The sequence below is a fragment of the Podarcis liolepis genome (genome assembly GCF_965112155.1).
Source record: "Podarcis liolepis genome assembly, chromosome: 1".
Lineage (NCBI taxonomy): Eukaryota > Metazoa > Chordata > Lepidosauria > Squamata > Lacertidae > Podarcis > Podarcis liolepis.
In genome coordinates, this window is record NC_139554.1 from 92,920,529 (window position 1) to 92,943,173 (window position 22,645).

Genomic DNA, 22,645 nt, shown 5'->3' on the forward strand with positions numbered 1-22,645 from the left:
CCCTGACAGACAGCATATAAGACATTGCAATGAAAACATCAGGCCATTATCCAAATGTATAAAGTCAGGTTGCATATACAGCATGATACCCACAACCCAAGGCACATTTTAAGTGGGCAGGGAAGTCCGTTACACCAAAGTGACTTCAATAGCTACCAGGATTCCACTTCAGATCACAGCGACTGCAGGCCCAGGCCCACATTAATCATGTGCATTTAAGTCGCATCGGGTTCAGCAGCCCTAGTGTTACAGAAGAGTCGCCACAAAAGGAGGATGTTTATGCCATAATTATGCAAAAGCTCTATTCTTTAGAATTTTTCTTTTTTATATAAAGGATAAAACATGATAAGCATTATCATTCTAATTCATGAGAGGATATTATAAATAAAACAATTGCACTTAAGCATGTATTACACTGCAACTTAATATTACCGTATTTTTCACTCTATATGACACACTTTTTCCCCTCCAAAAATGAAGGGGAAATGTGTGTGCGTCCTATAGAGCGAATGCAGGCTTTCACTGAAGCCTGGAGAGCGAGAAGGGTCGGGTGCGCACCGACCCCTCTCGCTCTCCAGGCTTCAGGAAGCTGTCCACAAGCCTTTGGAGCGCTCCGAAGGCTTGCGGACAGCAACCTGCAGCCTGAAGCCCAGCGAGTGCTGCGCCAATTCCCGCTGCGCTCGCCGGGCTTCAGGCAGCCATCCGCAAGCCTTCCCGCTGCGCTCGGAAGTTCCCGCTGCACTCGGAAGGCTTGCGGATAGCTGCCTGTTCTGGGGTCGGGGGAAGCTCGGGCTTCCCCTGTCTCTAGCCCTGCAAGCTCTGGGAGCGGCGGCGAGGTTGCGCGCAATCTTGCCGCCGCTTGTGGACCTGGGGGGGGGGGGGAATAATTTTTTTTCCTTTATTTCCCCCCCTAAAAACTAGGTGCGCCCTATGGTCCGGTGCGCCCTATGGAGAGAAAAATACGGTAATTGCAATATTAATATTAACTAATCTTAAAAGAGTTGGCCCATTAAAATCAATAGACTTAAGCCCATTGATCTCAGTGGGTCTATTATGACTAATGTTAGTTATCAACCATTTCTTTTTGCTTGGACTGCATACTACTGATGCCATTTTTATTGCAAGGGGGGGGGGGGAGAAAAAAATACAACTTCCTGGCACCATTGCCTCAAATGGTCAATTAAGTGTTATTATATAGGTACCGTATTTTTCGCCCTATAAGACGCACCGGCCCATAGGACGCACCTAGTTTTCAGGGGGGGAAATCAAGGAAAAAAATATGATTTCCCCCCCGCAGCTCTGGGAGCAGCGGACAGGCTGCACGCAGCCTGTGCGCTACTCCAAGACCTTCTCCCTGCTTTTGCAGGGAGGTGGCGGAATTCCCCCACCTCCCGCAAAAGCCCACAGGAGCCCCACTTGACTCCTGCGGGCTTTTCGACTAGGAGAGAGAAGGGACTGATTCGGCCAGTCAGTCCCTTCTCCCTCCTTGGGGAAAAGCCCCCAAGAGCCGCTTGCTCTTTAAAGGGTGCACGGCTCCTGCAGGCTTTTCTAGGAGGTGGGGAATTCCCCCACCTCCTAGAAAAGCCGGGGAGCCCCTTTAAAGAGCGCGCGGCTTTTGCCTGCTTTTGCGGGAGGTGGGGGAATTTCCCCATCTCCCGCAAAAGCCCAAAGGAGGGTTGGAGAGTAGCGGCAAGGCGCCGCGCGCCTTCCCGCTGCCCCCCATCCTCTGGGGCTGGCGATGCGGGAAGCGCTGCTTTCCCCACCGCCAGCCTCAAACCCGGGTTGGAGAGCAGCGGCAAGGCGTCGCGCACCTTCCTGCTGCCCCCCATCCTCTGGGGCTGGCGATGGGGGAAGCGCTGCTTTCCCCACCGCCAGCCTCAAACCCGGGTTGGAGAGCAGCGGCAAGGCGTCGCGCGCCTTCCTGCTGCCCCCCATCCTCTGGGGCTGGCGATGGGGGAAGCGCTGCTTTCCCCACCGCCAGCCTCAAACCCGGGTTGGAGAGCAGCGGCAAGGCGTCGCGCGCCTTCCCGCTGCCCCCCATCCTCTGGGGCTGGCGATGGGGGAAGCGCTGCTTTCCCCACCGCCAGCCTCAAACCCGGGTTGGAGAGCAGCGGCAAGGCGTCGCGCACCTTCCTGCTGCCCCCCATCCTCTGGGGCTGGCGATGGGGGAAGCGCTGCTTTCCCCACCGCCAGCCTCAAACCCGGGTTGGAGAGCAGCGGCAAGGCGTCGCACGCCTTCCTGCTGCCCCCCACCCTCTGGGGCTGGCGATGGGGGAAGCGCTGCTTTCCCCACCGCCAGCCTCAAACCCGGGTTGGAGAGCAGCGGCAAGGCGTCGCGCGCCTTCCTGCTGCCCCCCATCCTCTGGGGCTGGCGATGGGGGAAGCGCTGCTTTCCCCACCGCCAGCCTCAAACCCGGGTTGGAGAGCAGCGGCAAGGTGTCGCGCGCCTTCCCGCTGCCCCCCATCCTCTGGGGCTGGCGATGGGGGAAGCGCTGCTTTCCCCACCGCCAGCCTCAAAGCCGGGTTGGAGAGCAGCGGCAAGGCGTCGCGCGCCTTCCCGCTGCCCCCCATCCTCTGGGGCTGGCGATGGGGGAAGCGCTGCTTTCCCCACCGCCAGCCTCAAACCTGGGTTGGAGAGCAGCGGCAAGGCGTCGCGCGCCTTCCCGCTGCCCCCCATCCTCTGGGGCTGGCGATGGGGGAAGCGCTGCTTTCCCCACCGCCAGCCTCAAACCCGGGTTGGAGAGCAGCGGCAAGGCGTCGCGCGCCTTCCCGCTGCCCCCCATCCTCTGGGGCTGGCGATGGGGGAAGCGCTGCTTTCCCCCACCGCCAGCCTCAAGCAGCAGACTCTCCTGGCTTCAGCGGAAGCAACGCGAAGCCTCCGGAGCGCAGGCTTCGGAGGCTTCGTGTTGCTATCGCTGAAGCCAAGGAGCCTGCATTCGCCCCATAAGACGCACCCACATTTCCCCTTCATTTTTGGAGGGGAAAAAGTGCGTCTTATAGGGCGAAAAATACGGTAATTACAAACTTATTTAACAGCAAGGTTCACAATAAGACATGTGAACATTTGAGTTACACAGAACTCCTCTTCAGACTAGAATTAAAACGGAGAAGTAGAGATTTTGGGCAGAGGCTTGGCGTCGCACCCTTGGTGTTGTTTATGATTTAGTACAGGAACTGAGGAAGCTATGATTTAATACAGGAACTAAGGAAGTAATCTGTTGGCCAGTCTGCCTTGTACAAAAAAACACCTGAGGTTAAGGATTCAAGGCTGCAAATATACAAAGCTAGTTTTAAAGTAAGCAGGACCAAAAAAAAGTGACAACTCACCTCTTTATAGCACCAAGCACACTCGGGATGAACAAGCAAACATTCTTCGCAGGAGGTAGCACTGCCACTTGTGCAAATATTGAGACCTTTAAGAGAGCAAACCAGAGAAATTGACCAAAAAAAATACCCCATGAGAAATAACAGGGTGCTTGTTACTATTCACACCAGAATAAATACGGCAGATCAGAAACAAAACTAAGGCTGCAATCCTAGCCCAACTGGGGGACTAAGCCCCATTAAATTCAACAGAACGCACGTCTTGAGTAGACATGGACAGGATTGCAGTCAGCAGACGCACTGAAATCAATGGCCATGACTAATTTAACTACAAAGATTTCAGTGAGTGTACTGTAAGTATGACTTTATTAGAGACAACCCTTTAGGAATATCTTTCTCTTGATGTGTGATAACTTTGCTCCCCGTCCCCCCCCCCAAAAGCCTGCATTTGTTGCTTTATAAAAATGAGGTAATTGCTTGTTTTCTACTTAGATAAGGTTAAATAAACAGCCCTTGTCTAGCAAGTTATCAAACACTCCCATATTTAGCTAAAAACATGCTAGGTTAGGTTGTTTTTAGTGCTAGGAATTAATGTTTCTATAGGCAGTCAGTCAGCATTTAAACAACTTAACATTTTCAATGCTTGGAGCTAAGACTTGCCACTCTGGGCGCCTTTGGGAAGAAGGATGGGATATAAACTTAATAAATAAAATAAGGGTTATTTTAAAATGAGGGTTATTTTAAAAGCCACACCGTGCACTTTGAGATAGTCTGATCACCAAAGTATTCCACTGTACTGAAGCCTCAAAGTTTCGGGCTGGGTTTTTTTCAGCCCAAACCACCATACAGTGGTACCTCGGGTTAAGTACTTAATTCGTTCCGGCGGTCCGTTCTTAACCTGAAACTGTTCTTAACCTGAAGCACCACTTTAGCTATTGGGGCCTCCCGCTGCTGCTGCTGCACCGCCGGAGCACGATTTCTGTTCTCATCCTGAAGCAAAGTTCTTAACTCGAGGTACTATTTCTGGGTTAGCGGAGTCTGTAACCTGAAGTGTATGTAACCCGAGGAACCACTGTATTACCTTCCTATGTGTTTGGACAAGAATCCTCTGACAAAGTGATATTCCTATCTACCACCAGTACCCAGAATTTTTATAGCAGGGCTCCTTTAAACAGCAACATGAGAGACGAAAAGTCAACAGTCGTAACTTTCCCATTCATGGCATGGAGATGGGATGATAAGGGAAAGTGTTTATTTCTGCTAGTTGCACAGATGTTAAGAGACAGGTACAGGAGCCCTGACAGAGTAAAAAGATGCATCTTACACTGTAATCAACAGGCCAGTATTTGAGAGAAGAAAAATCCTAGGCACCTTTCTAGCAAATATTTCAAATTCCTAAGCACCAGCACAAACTTTGTAGGCACATGGCAACCAGATGCTTTGAATTTTCCCCACCCTGCTTGCAGTGTGGTAAAAACATTGGTGAGTTAGCACGCTGAAAGTGCTGTGTAAATGACAGTGTTTTTCTGTGGCTGCGCATACTCAATGGAATTTTAGAAATCTAACTGTGGGCAAAAGTTTGTCTGGAAAAATTATGGAACTCTATTTAAATAAAATATGTCTAGGTTATTCAATGGAATACGAGAACTTGTGGAGGTCAATTGACTTGCTTTTAAAAAGGGGAATCACAGGCATCCCTCATTTTAAGACTATTTAAGATCTGAATGGATTCTGGTTGAACTGAGTAAACTGCACTGATCTGAACTTGACCTTTTAATAACATGGCATTTAATTATGTGTCTGAACGCACATGCAGGTTACATAACTATCTCATTTCATCGCTGTGACCTATTTATTCTTTTAAAGTATTAATATAATAATTTCCACCGGATATCCATGTTATGCAGGGCAGTTTGTTTATCCTGGACAATAGCCAATAAAACACAAAAGCCAGTGTGTATATGTGCAGAAATAATACACACACACCCATAATCAGACAAGCCACATACATACACACAGAGAGAAAAAGAGGATAATAGAATTGTAGCGTTGGCAGGGACCATGAGGATCATCTAGTCCAACTCTCTGCAACGTAGGGATCTTTTTGCCCAATTCGAGTCTCAAACCCACGACCCTGAGATTAAGGGTCTCATAATGTACCGTCTGAGGGGGTGGAGCGTTATTTAGTATCTCAGTCTATCAGTCTCACAAGGAGCATTGCTTTTACAGAAACCAAGGCAACAGCTGATAGCAGAGACTTCTCTCCATGAATTTGGAGCACTTTCTAAATTACTGGCCAAGGGTATGAAAACCTCCTTTCTGCATTTGTGGCTCCTCATAAGACAAAAGCACAGCTTCCTCCACCAATGTCTACCTACATCTAAGCTGGGTATGCCAATTCTATGATGATCTCATCATGGATGTGTTTCAACACACTTGGCAGAACTGCGCTCCCAGCACAGATGTGCCATGGCAAGGAAGGAAAGGATCTTGCTGATATCACCTCTGTTCCCTGCTCTCCAAAACACAAAGGGAGCAGGACTGCATCCCATAACAGCATCTTTAAACAGTGAAATTAACAGGGAGGTTTTTAATGTTTGGTGCTTTATTATGCTTTTAATTCTGTTGGGAGCCGCCCAGAGTGGCTGAGGAAACCCAGCCAGATGGGCAGGGTATCAATAATAAATTATTATAATATTATTATGTCTCATTTCAAAAATGCTGCCATTTACTCGATTGATAATTACGTTAGGTTTTAGACTGCTGGTCTATTAAAGTTCTCATGTGGTGTTCACTGTTTTATACATCTTTGATACATATCTTTCTTGATGAATCTCATTTCTAAACTGCAGAGTCCTGACATGCAGCCAATTAAACAACTGCACTTAAAAATTCAAGGTGATTTATAGCCAGCAATTAAACTGAAGTGGCTGAAAACTCAGTACTTCGATTCTGGTTAAGGACCACATTGCTATGGTAGTTCTTTGGTAATTAATTGGCTACCAGATTGAGCTGCAAGGTTTCATCTCTATAATAATCTCCAGGCTATGTTCAACACCAAGGCAAAGTACAAAGCAAAACAAATCAAACAGATATTGCCTGCAGGCTTACACTCTTATAAGAAGATCCTGCTGGATCAGGCCAATGGCTCATCTAGTTCAGCATCCTGTTCTCAGAGGGGCCAACCAGATGTCGATAGAAAAGGTAAAGGTAAAGGGACCCCTGATCATTAGGTCCAGTCGTGACCGACTCTGGGGTTGCGGCGCTCATCTCACTTTATTGGCCAAGGAGCCGGCGTACAGCTTCCGGGTCATGTGGCCAGCATGATTAAGCCGCTTCTGGCGAACCAGAGCAGTGCACAGAAACGCCATTTACCTTCCCGCCGGAGCGGTACCTATTTATCTACTTGCACTTTGACGTGCTTTCGAACTGCTAGGTTGGCAGGAGCTGGAACCGAGCAACGGGAGCTCGAACCACCAACCTTATGGTTGGCAAGTCCTAGACACTGTGGTTTAACCCACAGCGCCACCTGCGTCCCGTCCATAGGAAACCAGTGAGCAAAACAGGACCACAAGAGCACTCTCCTGTTTCCAACCACTGATATTCAGAAGCATGAAGTGCTGTCTCCAACTGTTGACGCAGAGCATAGTAGCAACTGATAGCCCTCTCCTCCTTGAATTTGTCTTAAAAATTGCACATGTGAAAGCGAAGGGAAGAGAACTATTTTGTTATGATGTGATAGTATTTATAGACAAGGCAAAGCTATCAATAATACTGATGTGTCAATTTTTCTGTGCCCAGATATTAATAGGGTCAATATCTAATTAAATGAACACAGCTGATGACATTGAACTGACACCGAAATCTAAAAAGAGCCTGACTCAAGGCTAGATTCTAAAACAATTGTGATTTCTTTTTTTCCCACACTGAGGGATCAATTCAATGACAATATGCACACAGTCCTACCGAGTCAACAAAAGCACCGGTCAGTTCCCCCCCCGACTTCTCGTTGCAAGCAATCGTAGCTTCAAAAGAGAAAGAACTGAACTACATGGCAAACACAGAATGAACATATTCCAATTCTGTAGTGGAAGATTTCAAGCTTCCCTTCGTAACAGCTTCCTTGGTAGATTTCTTGCAATGTGTGAGGATATGTGAAAACTTAAAAACTTGGGCGGTGGCTGCATACATCATTCCAACTCAAGAACTGAGAATTCCCCAAACAAAGTCCAGAAGTGACACCCTATTCTTTTCACTATATGAAACTTAATGCTTCAGAAGGAGGCAGGTGGCCCAGATTCAGTTTTCCAAAGATCTGAATTTAATCAGACACAGAGCTCAATTCAGGCTTTGGGGCCTAGCAAAAAAAAACCTGTGGCATTTTCAGTCAGGGGATAAAGAGAAGCGCTAGTGTTCTGGCGCTCCCCAAATAAGGCATCCATCCCTTGTCAAAACACTGGGCTGGGTTTCCCTATGTTGTCCAGTTGACTTGAAGAGGGGTGGTTCTGTCACAGAAACCCTATACACAATGCTTCCCAGGCTCTTCAAACACCATGTTCATGGAACAAACATGCAAATGATGTTCTTAAGAACACAACTGAAATGTCAGGTTTGCAGCAGCATTCCAGTTTACGCTATGCCTTGAATAGACCACGCTGTGATAAGCAATATGAACTAGCATCTTCCTTGATTTATGACTGAACTAGTGGAAATTCTTGTCCTGGATTCACACGCTCTACTACAGCAATATCTGGAAGGTTCTTGACTGGCCATATAATGAATACAAACATCGAGAAGCCCTATATTGTTTTATAGTCATTTGCCACAGGCGGCTTGGCAGTACATAAAATAATCTTGTTAATGTGGCTTGTTAAACTGTAAACAACACAGAAGGAAATAAATGAATAGAGAACTAAAAGCCACTCCGTTGCACTCCTCCTTTTAAAAAGCCCAGAATAATATTAGGGGGAGGGGAACTATGAAGAGAACATGGTGTGCTATGCAGATGCATTTTCTAAAGTGGTGCTATTTTAAAGTGCATTTCAGAAGCAGCATAAGAGCATCCCTACTGTTTAAATGGCAGTTCCCTGGAATGAGTGAATTCTTTTACACAGAGCTGATAACTCAACATCAGCAGCAGAGGGAAGGGCTGTTAGTCATGCTTCCAGCCCCACAACCCCACACATACATTAAAATAGAAACATTGCCTCCCAACCCCAACCCCACCCACCATGGCCCCCTCCACCTCTTCCCCCCCTTTTCTTCCTAATGTAACCCTAATGTCTCAACAAATGAAACTGACCTGTAGAAAATGTAACTTGAAAAAAGAGACATTGCACATACCTTTGTAAACAATTTTTTAAAAAATAATAATAATAAACCTTATGCTATATTCTCTCCCTAGAATATGGCTGTTTGGCTTGAGGGCGTAAACCACCATGTGAGGTTAAATACTCAGAAAGATGGGATAAAAATCTATGACCTAATCTAAATCTAGTCCAGGCGCTTCATATGACCATTGTGCACAGTTATTTACAACAGAAACAGGCAGTGAAAACATATTCCAGGACCAGGGCTACCATCCTACAAATATTTACTTGGGAGTAAGTCTCACTGAACTTAAAGGAGCTTGTATCTGAGTAAACATGAACATTATCAAGCTATAAGCCTTTACTCAAAATAACATTGTCCACACACATGTTCAAATATTTAACCACAATCATTAGCTTGTTCCATTGTAAACAAGAGCTGGAACTAGTAAGATCCAGTATATGGGTTGCATCTAGCTAAGTCATACTAAAGAGTAGAACAACTGGAATCAGTGGACTTCAAATATTTCAGTGGATCTGCACCGAGAATGACTTACTTGAATTTAGCCCCAGGCCTCCAGGTAGACAAGTGATGTATTATTCAATATCTGCCAAATCAGCTTCCATGCTCAAGCAAAGCAGTTTAAAGTAGTCAATGGCTCCATATATACACAAAGTTTAGCCAATTTATAACTTTATTTGGTTTGGGGGGGGGGAGCGCTCTCTGAAACTTGACAGTACAGGAATCAATGGACTATAGCATCAGTGACCATCAGGCATATTTGCAGGCTAAGAACTGAGGAGGAGGAGTTTGGATTTGAAATCCCACTTTTCACTCCCTTTAAGGAGTCTCAAAGCAGCTAACATTCTCCTTTCCCTTCCTTCCCCCACAACAAACACTCTGTGAGGTGAGTTACAGATAGGTAGCCGTGTTGGTCTGCCATAGTCAAAATAAAAAAAATCCTTCCAGTAGCACCTCTGTGAGGTGAGTGGGGCTGAGAGACTTCAAAGAAGTGTGACTGGCCCAAGGTCACCCAGCAGCTGCATGTGGAGGAGCAGAGACGCGAACCCGGTTCCCCAGATTATGAGTCCACCGCTGGCTCTCACATCACACTGGCTTCTGAGGAGTGTAATAGAAAAAAAAATGCTAGATTTATTTTTTTTTGAGGCATTATGTCTCTGAATACCAGTTGCTGAGAACTATAAGTGGGCAGAGTGCTGTTTCACAAGCAGAACCTGAATTTGCTCCCTGTGGGTATTCGGTTGGGTATTGTGAGAGATAAATTCTGGACTAGATGAACCTCTGCCCTGACTCAACAGGCTCTTTTTCATATATATATATACACCTTTCCATATATAAGCCACCCTTTCCATAATCTACTGAGGGGGGAAAACATTGAATGACTATCTCAGAACAACAGCAGCAACAGCAACAACAGCAACAGCAACAACAACAACAACAACAACAACAACAACACCTATATTGATTGCAGAGGGAAAGTGCAATAAAAGCAAGCCTTGACACTGCTCTACTATTGTTGTCCTGCACGCCCGCCACAGAGTTCTTTTCATGCGGCAAATATACCGTAAATAATAATTGTTTTTCCAGCCTTTGGCTACATATGCTTTGTGAGCCACAAATTTGCTACTATGAAATGTAGGCCAGCCTAGGCTCAACAGAGCGAATATAAGAACGAGAGAGAGAGAGGGGAGGGGGATTCCATTGAAAGACTTATGAAATTCGCCCAGTCCATAGGTCTGGGTCATTGAGACCGAGTCCTCCAACAGTCCAACAAATGGGATCCTCTCGTAACTAAGGAGACCCCACCTGGCTGGGAGAATAGTTAAAAGGTACTGGTACTGAAAGGCTGTAATCTACCTTGCCCTCCTCTAATCAAAGCACTTTATTCTGCACTCCAAGTGCTGAAGTCTAAACCACCATTTTAGGGAATCATCCAGGAATGTAGCTGCAGGAAGAAATCAAAAGGGCAACCAGAGAATACACTATAAATATGCATGTTGGTAGCCAAAGAATTGATGCTTTTGAATTATGGTGCTGGAGGAGACTCTTGAGAATCCCATGGACTGCAAGAAGATCAAACCTATCCATTCTAAAGGAAATCAGCCCTGAGTGCTCACTGGAAGGACAGATCCTGAAGCTGAGGCTCCAATACTTTGGCCACCTCATGAGAAGAGAAAACTTCCTGGAAAAGACCCTGATGTTGGGAAAGATGGAGGGCACAAGGAGAAGGGGACGACAGAGGACAAGATGGTTGGATAGTGTTCTCGAAGCTACCAGCATGAGTTTGACCAAACTGCGGGAGGCAGTGGAAGACAGAAGTGCCTGGTGTGCTCTGGTCCATGGGGTCACAAAGAGTCGGACACGACTAAACGACCAAACAACAACAACAACAGCTTTGTAAACGTGGGTTGTTGGAACAATTGCAATATGACTGGCAAGACATTTGATGGCAGAGCCACAGCCGGCCTTGTATGATCTACAGAGAGAACTGTGTCAATGCAGGTCTTATCCAAGCACCTCTTCACTGCCATTTCTAAGGCTTGGAAATGGGGGTTAGATGACCCTCAATCTAAATTGACTGCATGCAAGATAAAACTACCCCAAGATAAAAGAAAATGGTTCCAAGAGGATATTATTTCCTTGACCGCCTAATATATACAGGCAAAGTTCCAATTCCTTTAAAAAGGATGATAAAAATGTGATGATATTTAAAGATTTCCTGTACACAGACATCCCAAGGATAAACTTGAGGTGTTGGGGGGGGGGTGGAGGAAACCACAGTTTGTTTATTTTCAGTCAAAGTTATTTTGAGAACGGCAAGATTTATTTCATTGCTGTTAAGGTAACAACAACAGACTTTGTGAACACAAGGTATCTGTATTACCCACAATTAAACCTCAGGTACACTAGTATCTACCACGGGTGGAAGCTATAACGAAATATAGTAAAGGTCCAGCATTTGTTAGACAAAGGACAAAGGAATGACAGTAACTGACCAATTTATCTGGTGGAAACTCACTCAGCTCTTAAAAAACAAGCTTGTTTTACACACAATTATCAAGGATGTTCTGATCCCATCTACCTCAACATCTGCCTATAAGACTAGCCTTGTGGAATGCAAGTCCTACCACACCCAATACTTGGTCAGGCTGATTTGGGCTGATGGCAGGCTGGTGAGCCAGAAATTTGCCATCAGTACTACAAACTGTAGCCAACCAAATTATTCAGAGTGGTACACAAGAAAAGTTTTATGGCCCGTGCCCTGTTGTGAGTCCCCAGTATCTGGTAGTCAAGAGATTTACTGTCTTTCAGAATGACTTTGCCTTCAGACTTTGCCCTCCCCACACCTAATACAGTGGTACCTCGGGTTAAGAACTTAATTCGTTCTGGAGGTCTGTTCTTAACCTGAAACTGTTCTTAACCTGAAGCACCTCTTTAGCTAATGGGGCCTCCTGCTGCTGCCGTGCCACCACAGCACAATTTCTGTTCTCATCCTGAAGCAAAGTTCTTAACCTGAGGTATATTATTTCTGGGTTAGCGGAGTCTGTAACCTGAAGCATATGTAACCTGAAGCATATGTAACCCGAGGTACCACTGTATACTTATTCATGTATCTATTTTTAAATAAATAAAAAGATATTGAAATATCCTAAGCCAATGGTTTGCTTACTTTATAAACACAGAAAACAAAGCAAGCAAGCAAAAAACAGCAACGCTCACAAACATGTGGAAAGTCGATTTCAATTTCTATTTGTATCTTACAAAAGACCAATTGATCTGGAAGTAGCCACTGACAAATACACTGTCAGGTGGAAAAGCACAAAAAAATTATCTAGGCTTTTAGGGAGCTTCCTAAAATGTTATTATAGAATAAAATACACTAGATATCAACAAGCTGCGGCACTCATTTAACAAAGAACAATGGTGCAGAGAATTGACAACTGGAGCCAACAGTAAGGTGTGCAATGCTTTGACTCAAACTACTTGAATTCCCCCCTCCCCTGCCAAATGGCAAAGTAAAAACAGGAGTCTCAAACAACTCCAGCACCAGATTCTACATATTTTTTTAAGGGAGAAATTTGGCAAGGGATTTGCCACTTCTCAATATTCTTAAACCTCATAACAAAAGCCAAATAGAGGTTTTACAAATATTGCAATTAGAACAGTAAAGGAAGCAGGGGGAAGTACACACATTCCACAAGACATTTAGAAAGGCCCATAATTTATAGGTGCCTATTTGCTAACCCTAAAAACATCTGAGCCAAGAAAAAGGAGACATGCCAGTTTGTAAACAGAAAGAATACATATAGTGGGCAAAACTGAGAGACAGTCAATGGGATACAGACTCCAAGGATACAGACTCTATAGAATAAACTTCCAAGCATTTTGAAATCCTAAAAGATCAGTTCAGAATGTTTCCCATTGGCCATTATTTGCATGGTCACTATGAGAGGCTACTACTGGCGAGTTTTTCTATGGACACCTTTCATATTCCCCCAGCTCTCTCTTTCTTCACCACTATCTCCTGGGGACAAAGAGGAAAGCATAAGGGAGAGTTGAAGATCCCTTATCTGAAGGAGCAGACCTCTATGAGGCCCTGATAAAGCCTTGGTAATGACACTAGCATACAAGAGAATATGTTTTTATTCTACCAATAAATAAATTAAAAGTCCTGTCATATTTCAGTACAGTTCATTTACAAACCAGTTCAACAACAATAGTCCCAACACAGCTCTTTGACAGACATCTGCCAAGAGAACAGGCACTGACATACAGTATCTAAAGTTGTCCTGAAGTCATCCCTTATTCTGTTGGTCTGTGTATGAGAAGGGGTGAGGGGAGAACATATGTATGTTTGATCTGAGAAAGGTTATGCATGAAGATATAGCCTATGTGTACAGTGGTACCTCAGGTTACAGACGCTTCAGGTTATGCAATTTCGGGTTGTGCACCGCGCTGAACCCGGAAGTATCAGAATGGGTTACTTCTGGGTTTTGGAACTCGCGCATAAGCACTAAAGCGCCGAATCGCAACACACGTGTGTGCAGACACTGCGCTGCGGGTTGCGAATGTGCCTCCCGCACGGATCATGTTCGCAACCCACGGTTCCACTGTATGTGTAATCGCAAAGGAAGAGGGATATGCATTTGGGCTGAGAGAGTGGGGAGATGTATATATGTTTGGGGTGTGTGTGTGTGTGAAGGGAATAAATATGCCTGTGTGCGGTTTGTGAGAGGGACATATGTATGTTGGGGGGGGTGAGGGAGGGATACAATTTTGACAGGGGTGCAAAGTAAGTATTAAAAACTCATGCATTATATCTACTTGTTTTTGAAGTGCTAAACGATGTACACCTATTTTTCAAGATGAGAGATGAAACCTCAGATCTCAGCTTGCTCAGTAGCTGATCTGGGACAGCAGACCAGAGAGAGGGTGGGCATCTCTGCAACTTCACTGGCCGTGCACTAGCACACATTCAGCCATTCAATACTCACAAGCCAGAGGCATGTGATATTGGGCCAGAAGCAGCCTACGGGATCTTTTCTGCACAACATCTGGGCAAGAGCAGTCAATCTGAGCAGGAATAATCTGCTATTTATGCAGCAGTATTAAAGGCGTACAACCATTTCTAAGTGAAGCATGCAGTGGGAGGTAGCATACAACAAGCATAATTCCAGGGCATAATTCCAACCCTGGCTTGCTTGAGAAACCAACATCCAAACACTGTTTGGGGGCCAGCTACAGAGTGCTGCCCAACTCCTGTCAAGCCACTGACATATTACAAGTCTCTGCTTCTCTGGTCATTCAGAAAACACTTCCCCCTATACATTTTTAAAACACAGTTTCAGTAAAGTAACATAGGAAGTGAACATGTTTATATGAAGCCAGCTCCTATTTTTTTATAAAAGACCTTATGTGACAGCCAGCTCTAGCACGATAAACACTTCTACAGCTTGGCTCTGATGGAAAAACCCACCACAGAAGCCTCTCTTGTGCTGCAAGATAAACATGACCCATCTTTGGTGGCTGTTTTCTCAAGCGGTCTTTCTTTGTAAAGGATGCATTATAGTGTGCATGAAAACAAGATGTTTTCTGTGAGGGAAGTCTTCATGCATAGCCTGTGATTATACACAGTATATATACTATATATGTGAAGTTTTCCTTTTGCAAATTCACTTCAGGAGCCTACGCATGCCTCATTGTGAAAACTTGGCACCTGCCTTCTTAATGCAGCACTACCAACCATCTTTGGCTTCTGTTTCTCCTGCCTTTACTTTTGGCAAGTGGTTGCCCAAGATACTTGGCAAACCTGATGCTTAGTCACTCACTCGTTTCCACTCCCAAATGCCTCTCCAAAACAACAAACATCAGCTCTACTGAACAAACAAGCATAGGATAGGCTGCAATTAGGTCTGATTCAACTACATCATTACACCTTTTACATTTTGTACTAGAACCTTCAAGAACTTACGATGACTTATTGATAACTACTTTTCTCTATTGTATAGAGCAGGGGTCAGATGGCGAGCCTATCGCACACCAGAAATTGTCAAACTACAGCTCCCATAATGCCAAACCATTGGCTAAGCAAGCTGGGCTAATGGGAGCAGGAGGGCCACAGGATCCCCACCAATGGTCCAGAATGATTATCCACAACTTCCTTCCCCCCACCACATGCTTTCTGTTTTGTTTTAATATTTATGCAAAGTCTTTATATGTGCTGTTTTCACACCCTAGGAATCTTGTCCAGAAGGGCAGGGTGGGTAATTCAAATCATCAACAATGTGGAATAAGTCACAGGATTATTTTAAAAATATATTAAAAAGAGTAGCCCCACCGACTTAACTTTCTTCCTCAGTCAATCACTCTTGGAGTTCGTGCACACCTCTCTTAAATATTCAACAACTAATTCCATTAGTTTGTCTCCCACTCGGTATGCCAAGCTTTAAAACCCTGTTGCTGGGGGATGGGGACTAAGACGCAGCTTCACATATTCCCTTATACCCAAACACCTTCCGAAGCAGTTTTATTTTCAAAATACCATTCCTCTCTATTATAATTCTGGTTCTGAAGCCATCCACTAACCTCTAACAGTGTTGAAGAGGGAGAAGATGCATACGCAGGCGGCGGCGGCGGCGGGGTAAGGCAGGAGCCCCCTCCGCCGGGACATGACGACCGCAGCTGGAGAAGGGGGAAAATAAAAAGGCTCCTCGAAAGTCTTTTGTGCAGCTGCGCCGGGAGAAGGGGAGAGAGCGGCGGCGCTCCTTCAGCAAAGGCCACCGCTAGAGCGGCTGCAGGCACCGGTCGGCTCGGCCAAGGGAAGAGGCGCGATCCTGGGCATTCCTGCCTCGTCCAGAGCACCCAATGCAAAAGATAAAGGGGTGCGCGCGCGTGTGTGTAAAGAACGAGAGAAATGGGGGGGGGGGAGAAGACACTGCCTCCTTCCTTACACCTCCACAGCAGGCTCCATCTCGCGCAATGCTCGCCTTGTTGCGCCCGCGCCGCCGCCGCCGCGCACTTCTCCCGGGTCTCGAAAAGTTGCGCGACTCCTCATCTGCCGAGTTCTCCCAGGCCCTGCCTTAGCAGCCTCTTCAACATCTCCGCCTGATTTTGCATCTGAATTTCTGACTAGTGGTTTGTGCTCCCCCCCCCCTCTCTCTCTCCGCGTCTCCTTTCCCCCCTTCCTTTACTGGAACTCTCTCTTTTTACTCTCTTTCCAAGACTCAGCAACTTACTTCCTACAGGATCTGAATGGCAAATCTCCGCCCAGCCTGCCCAATAGGCACCCGGGGATTTTTAACTCTCTGTAGCCCGATCAGGATGCACCTCCCCGCCTCCGATCACAGCATTAAGTTCCTAATCTAAACTAAAGGCGCTTTTTTTAAAATAAGCTAAATGGATTTATGGATTCCAGGTCAAAAGTAAGCGAGTGCATAATAAACTTGTTCTAGATTCAGGTAGGTAGCAGTCTGACGCAGTCGAAATTAATAAATTAAAAAATTGTCCAGTAGCACCTTAGAGACCACCTAAGCTTATACCCAGAACAAACTGTGTTGGTCTTTAAGGTACTACTGGACATTTTTTTTTAATTTAAACTTGTTCTAGACTGCCGCAACCTTAAATGGCAATCCTATACGCATACTTATTACTTGAATAAAATTGCGACTCGGGCTGTATACACACCATACATGTTAAGCACGTGTCTCTCTCCCCGCCCCCCTCAAGAATCCTGCAAACTCAGCTACAATTCCCAGCACACTTAAACTACAGCTCCCAGGATCCCGTGCCTGCGTGTGCTTTAATTACATTTGGTCGGTACGCAGCTCCAGTACTGAACTTAATTGCCCTCCAGTTACAGGGTAATCATGGATGTAGCCAAGGGGAGGGGGCAGGGAGCGGCAGCTGCCCCCCATCAATAAATACCAATAAAAAAAAATATAGCAAACAGATTCTAGCCCCACCCCACTCAACAAAAGGCCTGCCCACCCTAACAAAAATCCTGGCTATGCCGGTGATGAAAATGTATGCTGCATTACTTTTCAGTTATCTCAAAATGTGGTAAGCCAGACTTGCTGCTTTTGAAGGCACTCCTACCCATTTTGCTGAGTGAACCCTGGACTTCTACACCAAAGTGCTGCCCTGAGGGCACCATTAACAAGGCCCTGCCATGCCCAGTGACTTGGAAAAACCCTCACTGAACTCACTGAAACTTTCTTCTGATAAATCTTCTACAAGGCTATTGAACTGTAAGGTATTGATTTGTGGTGTGCAATTCTAAGGTAATGCCCTGGAGTAAAGGTAACGTGTATTATCTTCCAAGTACACTTTCCTACTAATACCCTGGGTGTATCTTTTTAAGTAAACTATCTGCCAGGGTTAGGTAAACCCAGTATCAGCCAGTCTCTGTCCACTATTTTAAGGATCAGGCTGTTAAGTACTTAAATCAAAGGCAAGGATACTCACTTTGTAGGCCTGGAACGCTTTGTAGGCCCTTGATAAACAGGCTAACACATTACTGCATAAGTAAATGAAAGTAAAAACAAGCTGAAGGGTGGATCCTTTAGCTCCAACCCATAATAACTGGAGACAATATTTAACTCTATAATTACCAGTTACTGCACAGATCTTCTCCCAGTCCCCTAGAGAGAAATGAGTGTGCTGTTTCAAAAATAGCTCAGCTCCTCAGCAGACACAACAGCTCCCGAGTGTCCCTGATCCGTCAGTGCATACCTGCACACATTGGATAAATGACTTCACGCTCGCATGACAAGTAGTTAAAGCTTATTGCCTACTCTTCCTGGCTGTGAACTGCTCTGGTCTGGTCTGGTCATGATTGGTACTAAATTGGGAGGGGGAAAGAAATTTCGTCACATACTGCAGCTGTCAAATATAAGTAAAATTGGCCCCTACTAGAGATTATGTGAACTTAAAATGAAAGATCAGTTAGAGTGCAGGTATTCTATTAATCACCACTGCTCTTCTTCTAGAAAAAGAGGTGCCAGAACTCACCGTGAATGCCTCCCTTGTTCTCTTATAATGGCAATGGCGCCCACCTGAGAGGTTCCAGAACTGAGTTTGGGTGAGTTCCAGCTTTAAAAAAGCCCTGCTCTCCACATATTCCTGAGCTGCCCTTGCTTATGATGTGATATATGCTCTATCTGCAATAGCCAACAAGGTCTAGATGTTGTGGACTCCAGCTCCCATCATTCCTGCTGATTGGCCATGCCAGCTGGGGCTGATGAGAGTTGTAATCTGAAACATCTGGAGAGCTCCACATTAGCTAGCCCAGCTCATCAACTGTCAGGCAGACATTGGTTTTTAGGGTGCCACGAGTCTGTTTGTTGTGGTAAATTGTGTGTGTGTGTTTTAGGGGAGATGGGGGTGGTGTCAATTTTACAAACAACTGTCCTATAATTTTGACTCTGCTAGACTTATTGCTGTGAGCCTTACAATCCTTACATGGGGGGCATATAGGAAGATATATCCTGATGTATCTAGTCCAGTAACAGTTATTTCTGTTGGGACAAGCCCAATAGCTATTTCCGCTGATAACACAAAAGATGACTTGCTGTGTGTGTTTACTTGGAAGTAAGCCCTATTGTGTTCAATAGGACTTACCCCCTAGTAAGTGTGCCTAGGATTGCAGCTGCTGAATAACTCATTTTATTGGTTAATCTCTAGTTTGCTGATAAGTGCAAAATCTAAAAGCTATTTGCTTACTAACTAAAAACAGCAGCTAATTGCTGATTGCCCCATGCTATATAAATCACAAACAGGAAACATGTCATAATTCCTTATGTAGTAACCAAGTGGTTTGCCCTTTCTTCTTTTCTTGCTACTCTTCTGCCTGTTTTACCAAGTAACGTACCTACATTTTTTTACATTGTATTTATTGATGGATTTATTTCAGATGGTTCAGTCGGGTGGGAAGGAAGAAGGGAACGAGGCAGCAGGTGCAGAGCCTGTTCCAGTCAGACTGACTTCTTTCCACACCCAGCTCCAGGGCCAACTTATAGCAACAGTCTTGTGGAAAGGAACATCCACTGCCAGCTCCTGCTCATGGAAAAGGGACATAGTTCAAGAGCAGAGCATCTGCTTCACATTCAGAACGTCCCAGTTCAGTTCCCCAGCATCTCCAGGTAAGGCCGAGGAAGCCTGCTGCCTGAAACTGTGGAGAGCCGCTGTCAGTTAGTATAGACCAGGGTTTCCCAAACTTGGATCTCCAGCTGTTTTTGTACTACAATTCCCATTGTCCATGACCACTGGTCCTGCTAGCTATGGATGATGGAAATTGTAGTCCAAAAACAGATGGAGACCCAAGTTTGGGAAACCTTGGTGTAGACAGCCCTGGGATAGATGGACCATTTGTATGACGCAGTATAAAGAGTGGCTTCTTACCTCCAGCGCAGCTGGCTGTGTTGTGTTGTTTTGTTTGTAGCCTGGTCATGTGCTACTTGGTCTATCTCATGTATTTTATAAGTGTCATTGGTGGCTTTGATTCAAAAGGCAGGATGTGAATCTACTGAATAAATAAATAAATGAAATAGCCTAGCAAATATTCTTAGGTTAGCTTACAATTTAAAAGTAATCTCCCTACCCCATCCTTTTCTAGTCTTCCTTAAGCACTGGGATACATATTTTACATTGTGAAACATTTTGGACAAGAATTATAGGGGAAAGATAATAATAAAATGCACAAGCCCCTCCCCTCCTGGTCTGTGCCCCTCTCACCCGACCAGGTTTAGTCACATCATGTCCCAGCCGCTGTCTAAAAACAGTAGCTGGCAGAAAAGTAGCTGTTCCTCTGCCCTTCCTGTAATTTGAGCACCAGGCTCTTCTCTTAGGCTAAGCAAGCTAGGAAGCTGCCAGTCAAAGGATGAATTAATATGATGCTGATGGACATACACCTCACTGAAGTGCAGTAAGTGTCATGCAGATCTCAGCATCTCTCCCACTGAACTAGTTCACAAACCACTTTTATGAGTTGCTGGTCTTTAACGTAGAATGCCAAGATGCAATGGAAATCATTCTGTGCTGCGTGATGATATATGGAGGGTGGAGGGTTTTTGGTGTTTTTTAAAACAAGCTTGTGGCTTTAAGCCAATCCTTTAACTTAACATGGATGGCTCTTCAACAGCAGTTTAATCATCTTGCTTGTCAAGAAATACAAACATGAATACTCCCAGCGCTTGCATCGTTGGCTCAGTTAGCCGATCTCTCACTTCCATCATACATATATTGCTTTCTCCCTCTGTGTTAAGACCAACGTGGCTGCAAATGAAGCATATGAAAAAAGGAAGAGTTTCAGTTCAACCATGTGTATATCGCATCAAAAAAAATTAAAAATCACAGAAAACAATATGCTTGGAGGAAGAGGGCTGTTGCAAGTTTTTAATTAGGCATTTTTTGAGAAATTATTTGGAAAAGAGATTAAGGCTTTGATCCTATCCACACCTAGCTGGCAATACGTCCCATTGAACTAAATGGGGATTACTTCTGAGTAGGCATATATAGCATTGCACTGCATAGCATTTTTGTATAGCTTTATATGTGTGGTTTTTTTAAAGGATCACAGGTATTTGAGGAAGAGACATTTTTTGGAACTAGAAAAAAGTAGTAAGCATATTCTCAGAAACCATATGAAAAAGCAGAAACTCTTGGGGAAATGTCAGGCCTATGACCTCCACAGTCGACACCACCCCCATCTCCCCTAAAACACACACACGCAATTTACCACTTGTCAACGAGGTGGCAAATTTCCACTGTGCTTTTTTGTTCTGTCCTATGTACCACAGGCCCATGGGCCTTGCTTCTACTTTTTGCTGCTGTAGCCAAATTAAAAATACTCGTATCTGCCAGGTCCCTGTTGATGGCTAAGGAGATGGTATGTTCTTAGGGGCAACATTCTGTGTGGCCTGAGCTGAGATTCCCTAGAGATCTTCAAATAAATCCTTCCTAATTGCCCACAGTGATGGGGGCCAACCAGCATGCATGTTGTTGTTACTCTGGAGGATTCAGCAGGAAGCTGGGAGCAGCTGCCAGAGAAGCATTGTGAGAACTTCTCGCATTCCTGCACATGCCAGCACTTAAAATGAGCCATTTGTCTTTACAAGCACGATAGCTGTTGGGAAGGAAAACAGAAAGCTGATCTTGGGCAGATGCATTAAAACTGGATGGTTCCACTGGGATGCTGTAGAAATGTGGCACGGCTGTGGTTTTGTAGGCAGGTTCCAGCGAAAGTGATGTACAAGGCAGGGCTTGAAACACGGGCACTTATCTGTTCAGGGCTTTGGGGTAGATGCTTTAATATATCAGGAACAGTATAATAGTAACTTATGTGCGGAACCAGCAGAAAATATATTGTTGCTGAACCTAGTAGTTTAAAATGATCAGCATTATCTGCCCACAAGTCTCTGTGTTTTTTTATATAATTCTATATATTTTTAACAGCACATATAAGCAAAATCACATAAAGCCAGAACAACCCCCAGAATGGGCCCACATGGCCATCCCTGCCTGTCCAATGTCGGTGCTGAGAGGGCCTTGCCTTGCGCTATGCAAGGTTTTTAAGCCCCTCGTCCTGCTTACTGGGCTCTGGGAAGGTTGCATGAGGGTTCTTGCAAGATTTCAGAAGGCCCTTCCAGGAGTTTTTCCCTGTAAGATGCAAGTCACCTGTATAGTCTAGAAAACTGGTGTATTTGAGGTGATAGTCTGCTTTTTGGTTATGAATATAAGGCTGACTGTAAAGGTAAAGGAACCCCTGACCATTAGGTCCAGTCGTGACCGACTCTGGGATTGCGGCGCTCATCTCACTTTATTGGCTGAGGGAGCCGGCGTACAGCTTCTGGGTCATGTGGCCAGTATGACTAAGCCGCTTCTGGCGAACAGAGCAGTGCACAGAAACGCCGTTTACCTTCCCGCCAGAGTGGGACCTATTTATCTACTTGCACTTTGACGTGCTTTCAAACTGCTAGGTTCCCTGCAGGAGCAGGGACCAAACAATGGGAGCTCACCCCATCGCAGGGATTCAAACCGCTGACCTTCTGATTGGCAAGTCCTAGGCTCTGTGATTTAACCCACAGCGCCAACCGCGTCCCTTAAGGCTGACTGTATTTTGTGGTAAAAAGAAAGGCAACTTTGTACTAAGAAATGCAGTTATGAACTCAAAACAAATGATTCAAAAATAGGCTTCATTTACATGTAGTTATTACAGTATTTGGATTTTCATGTAATTTGGATTTCATTTTAATTTCTTTTACAAGGGCATGAAAGGAGAGGTGAACCATGGTGGGAGTTTGTAGTGGCATCCGATTGTCCCGTTCTTCAGCTTTCCTGATCAAGTATCTCAAGAAAACACTTGTGCTGGCCGGGTCTTCAATTCAGTTTCTGTACTCAAACCATGTCACTGTAAGACTATTTGAATATGAGGAAACAATAGGTGGTATAATCATTCCTGGACCCCACAACCCAGTTTGTGGACTAGCAAAGT

General features: G+C 45.1%; 1 protein-coding gene and 1 long non-coding RNA gene across 2 annotated transcripts in view; one reads left to right on the forward strand and one right to left on the reverse strand.

Annotated features, from left to right (window-relative positions):
- Nucleotides 1–16,807, reverse strand: part of ITGB5 (integrin subunit beta 5) — a 77,576-nt gene extending 60,769 nt beyond the window's left edge. Inside the window, exons 1-2 of the mRNA XM_083489318.1 lie at nt 15,742–16,807; nt 3,328–3,413 (exon numbers count right to left, since the gene is read on the reverse strand). Coding sequence (XP_083345444.1) covers nt 3,328–3,413; nt 15,742–15,826 — 171 coding nt within the window. The 5' untranslated portion in view covers nt 15,827–16,807. The remainder of the gene's footprint in view (nt 1–3,327; nt 3,414–15,741) is intronic.
- A 1,207-nt stretch (nt 16,808–18,014) lies between these two features.
- Nucleotides 18,015–22,584, forward strand: LOC310701394. The gene is made up of 3 exons (XR_014523036.1): nt 18,015–18,235; nt 19,067–19,295; nt 22,419–22,584. It is a non-coding gene; the product is annotated as an uncharacterized lncRNA (long non-coding RNA).
- The last annotated feature ends 61 nt before the right edge of the window (nt 22,585–22,645 follow it).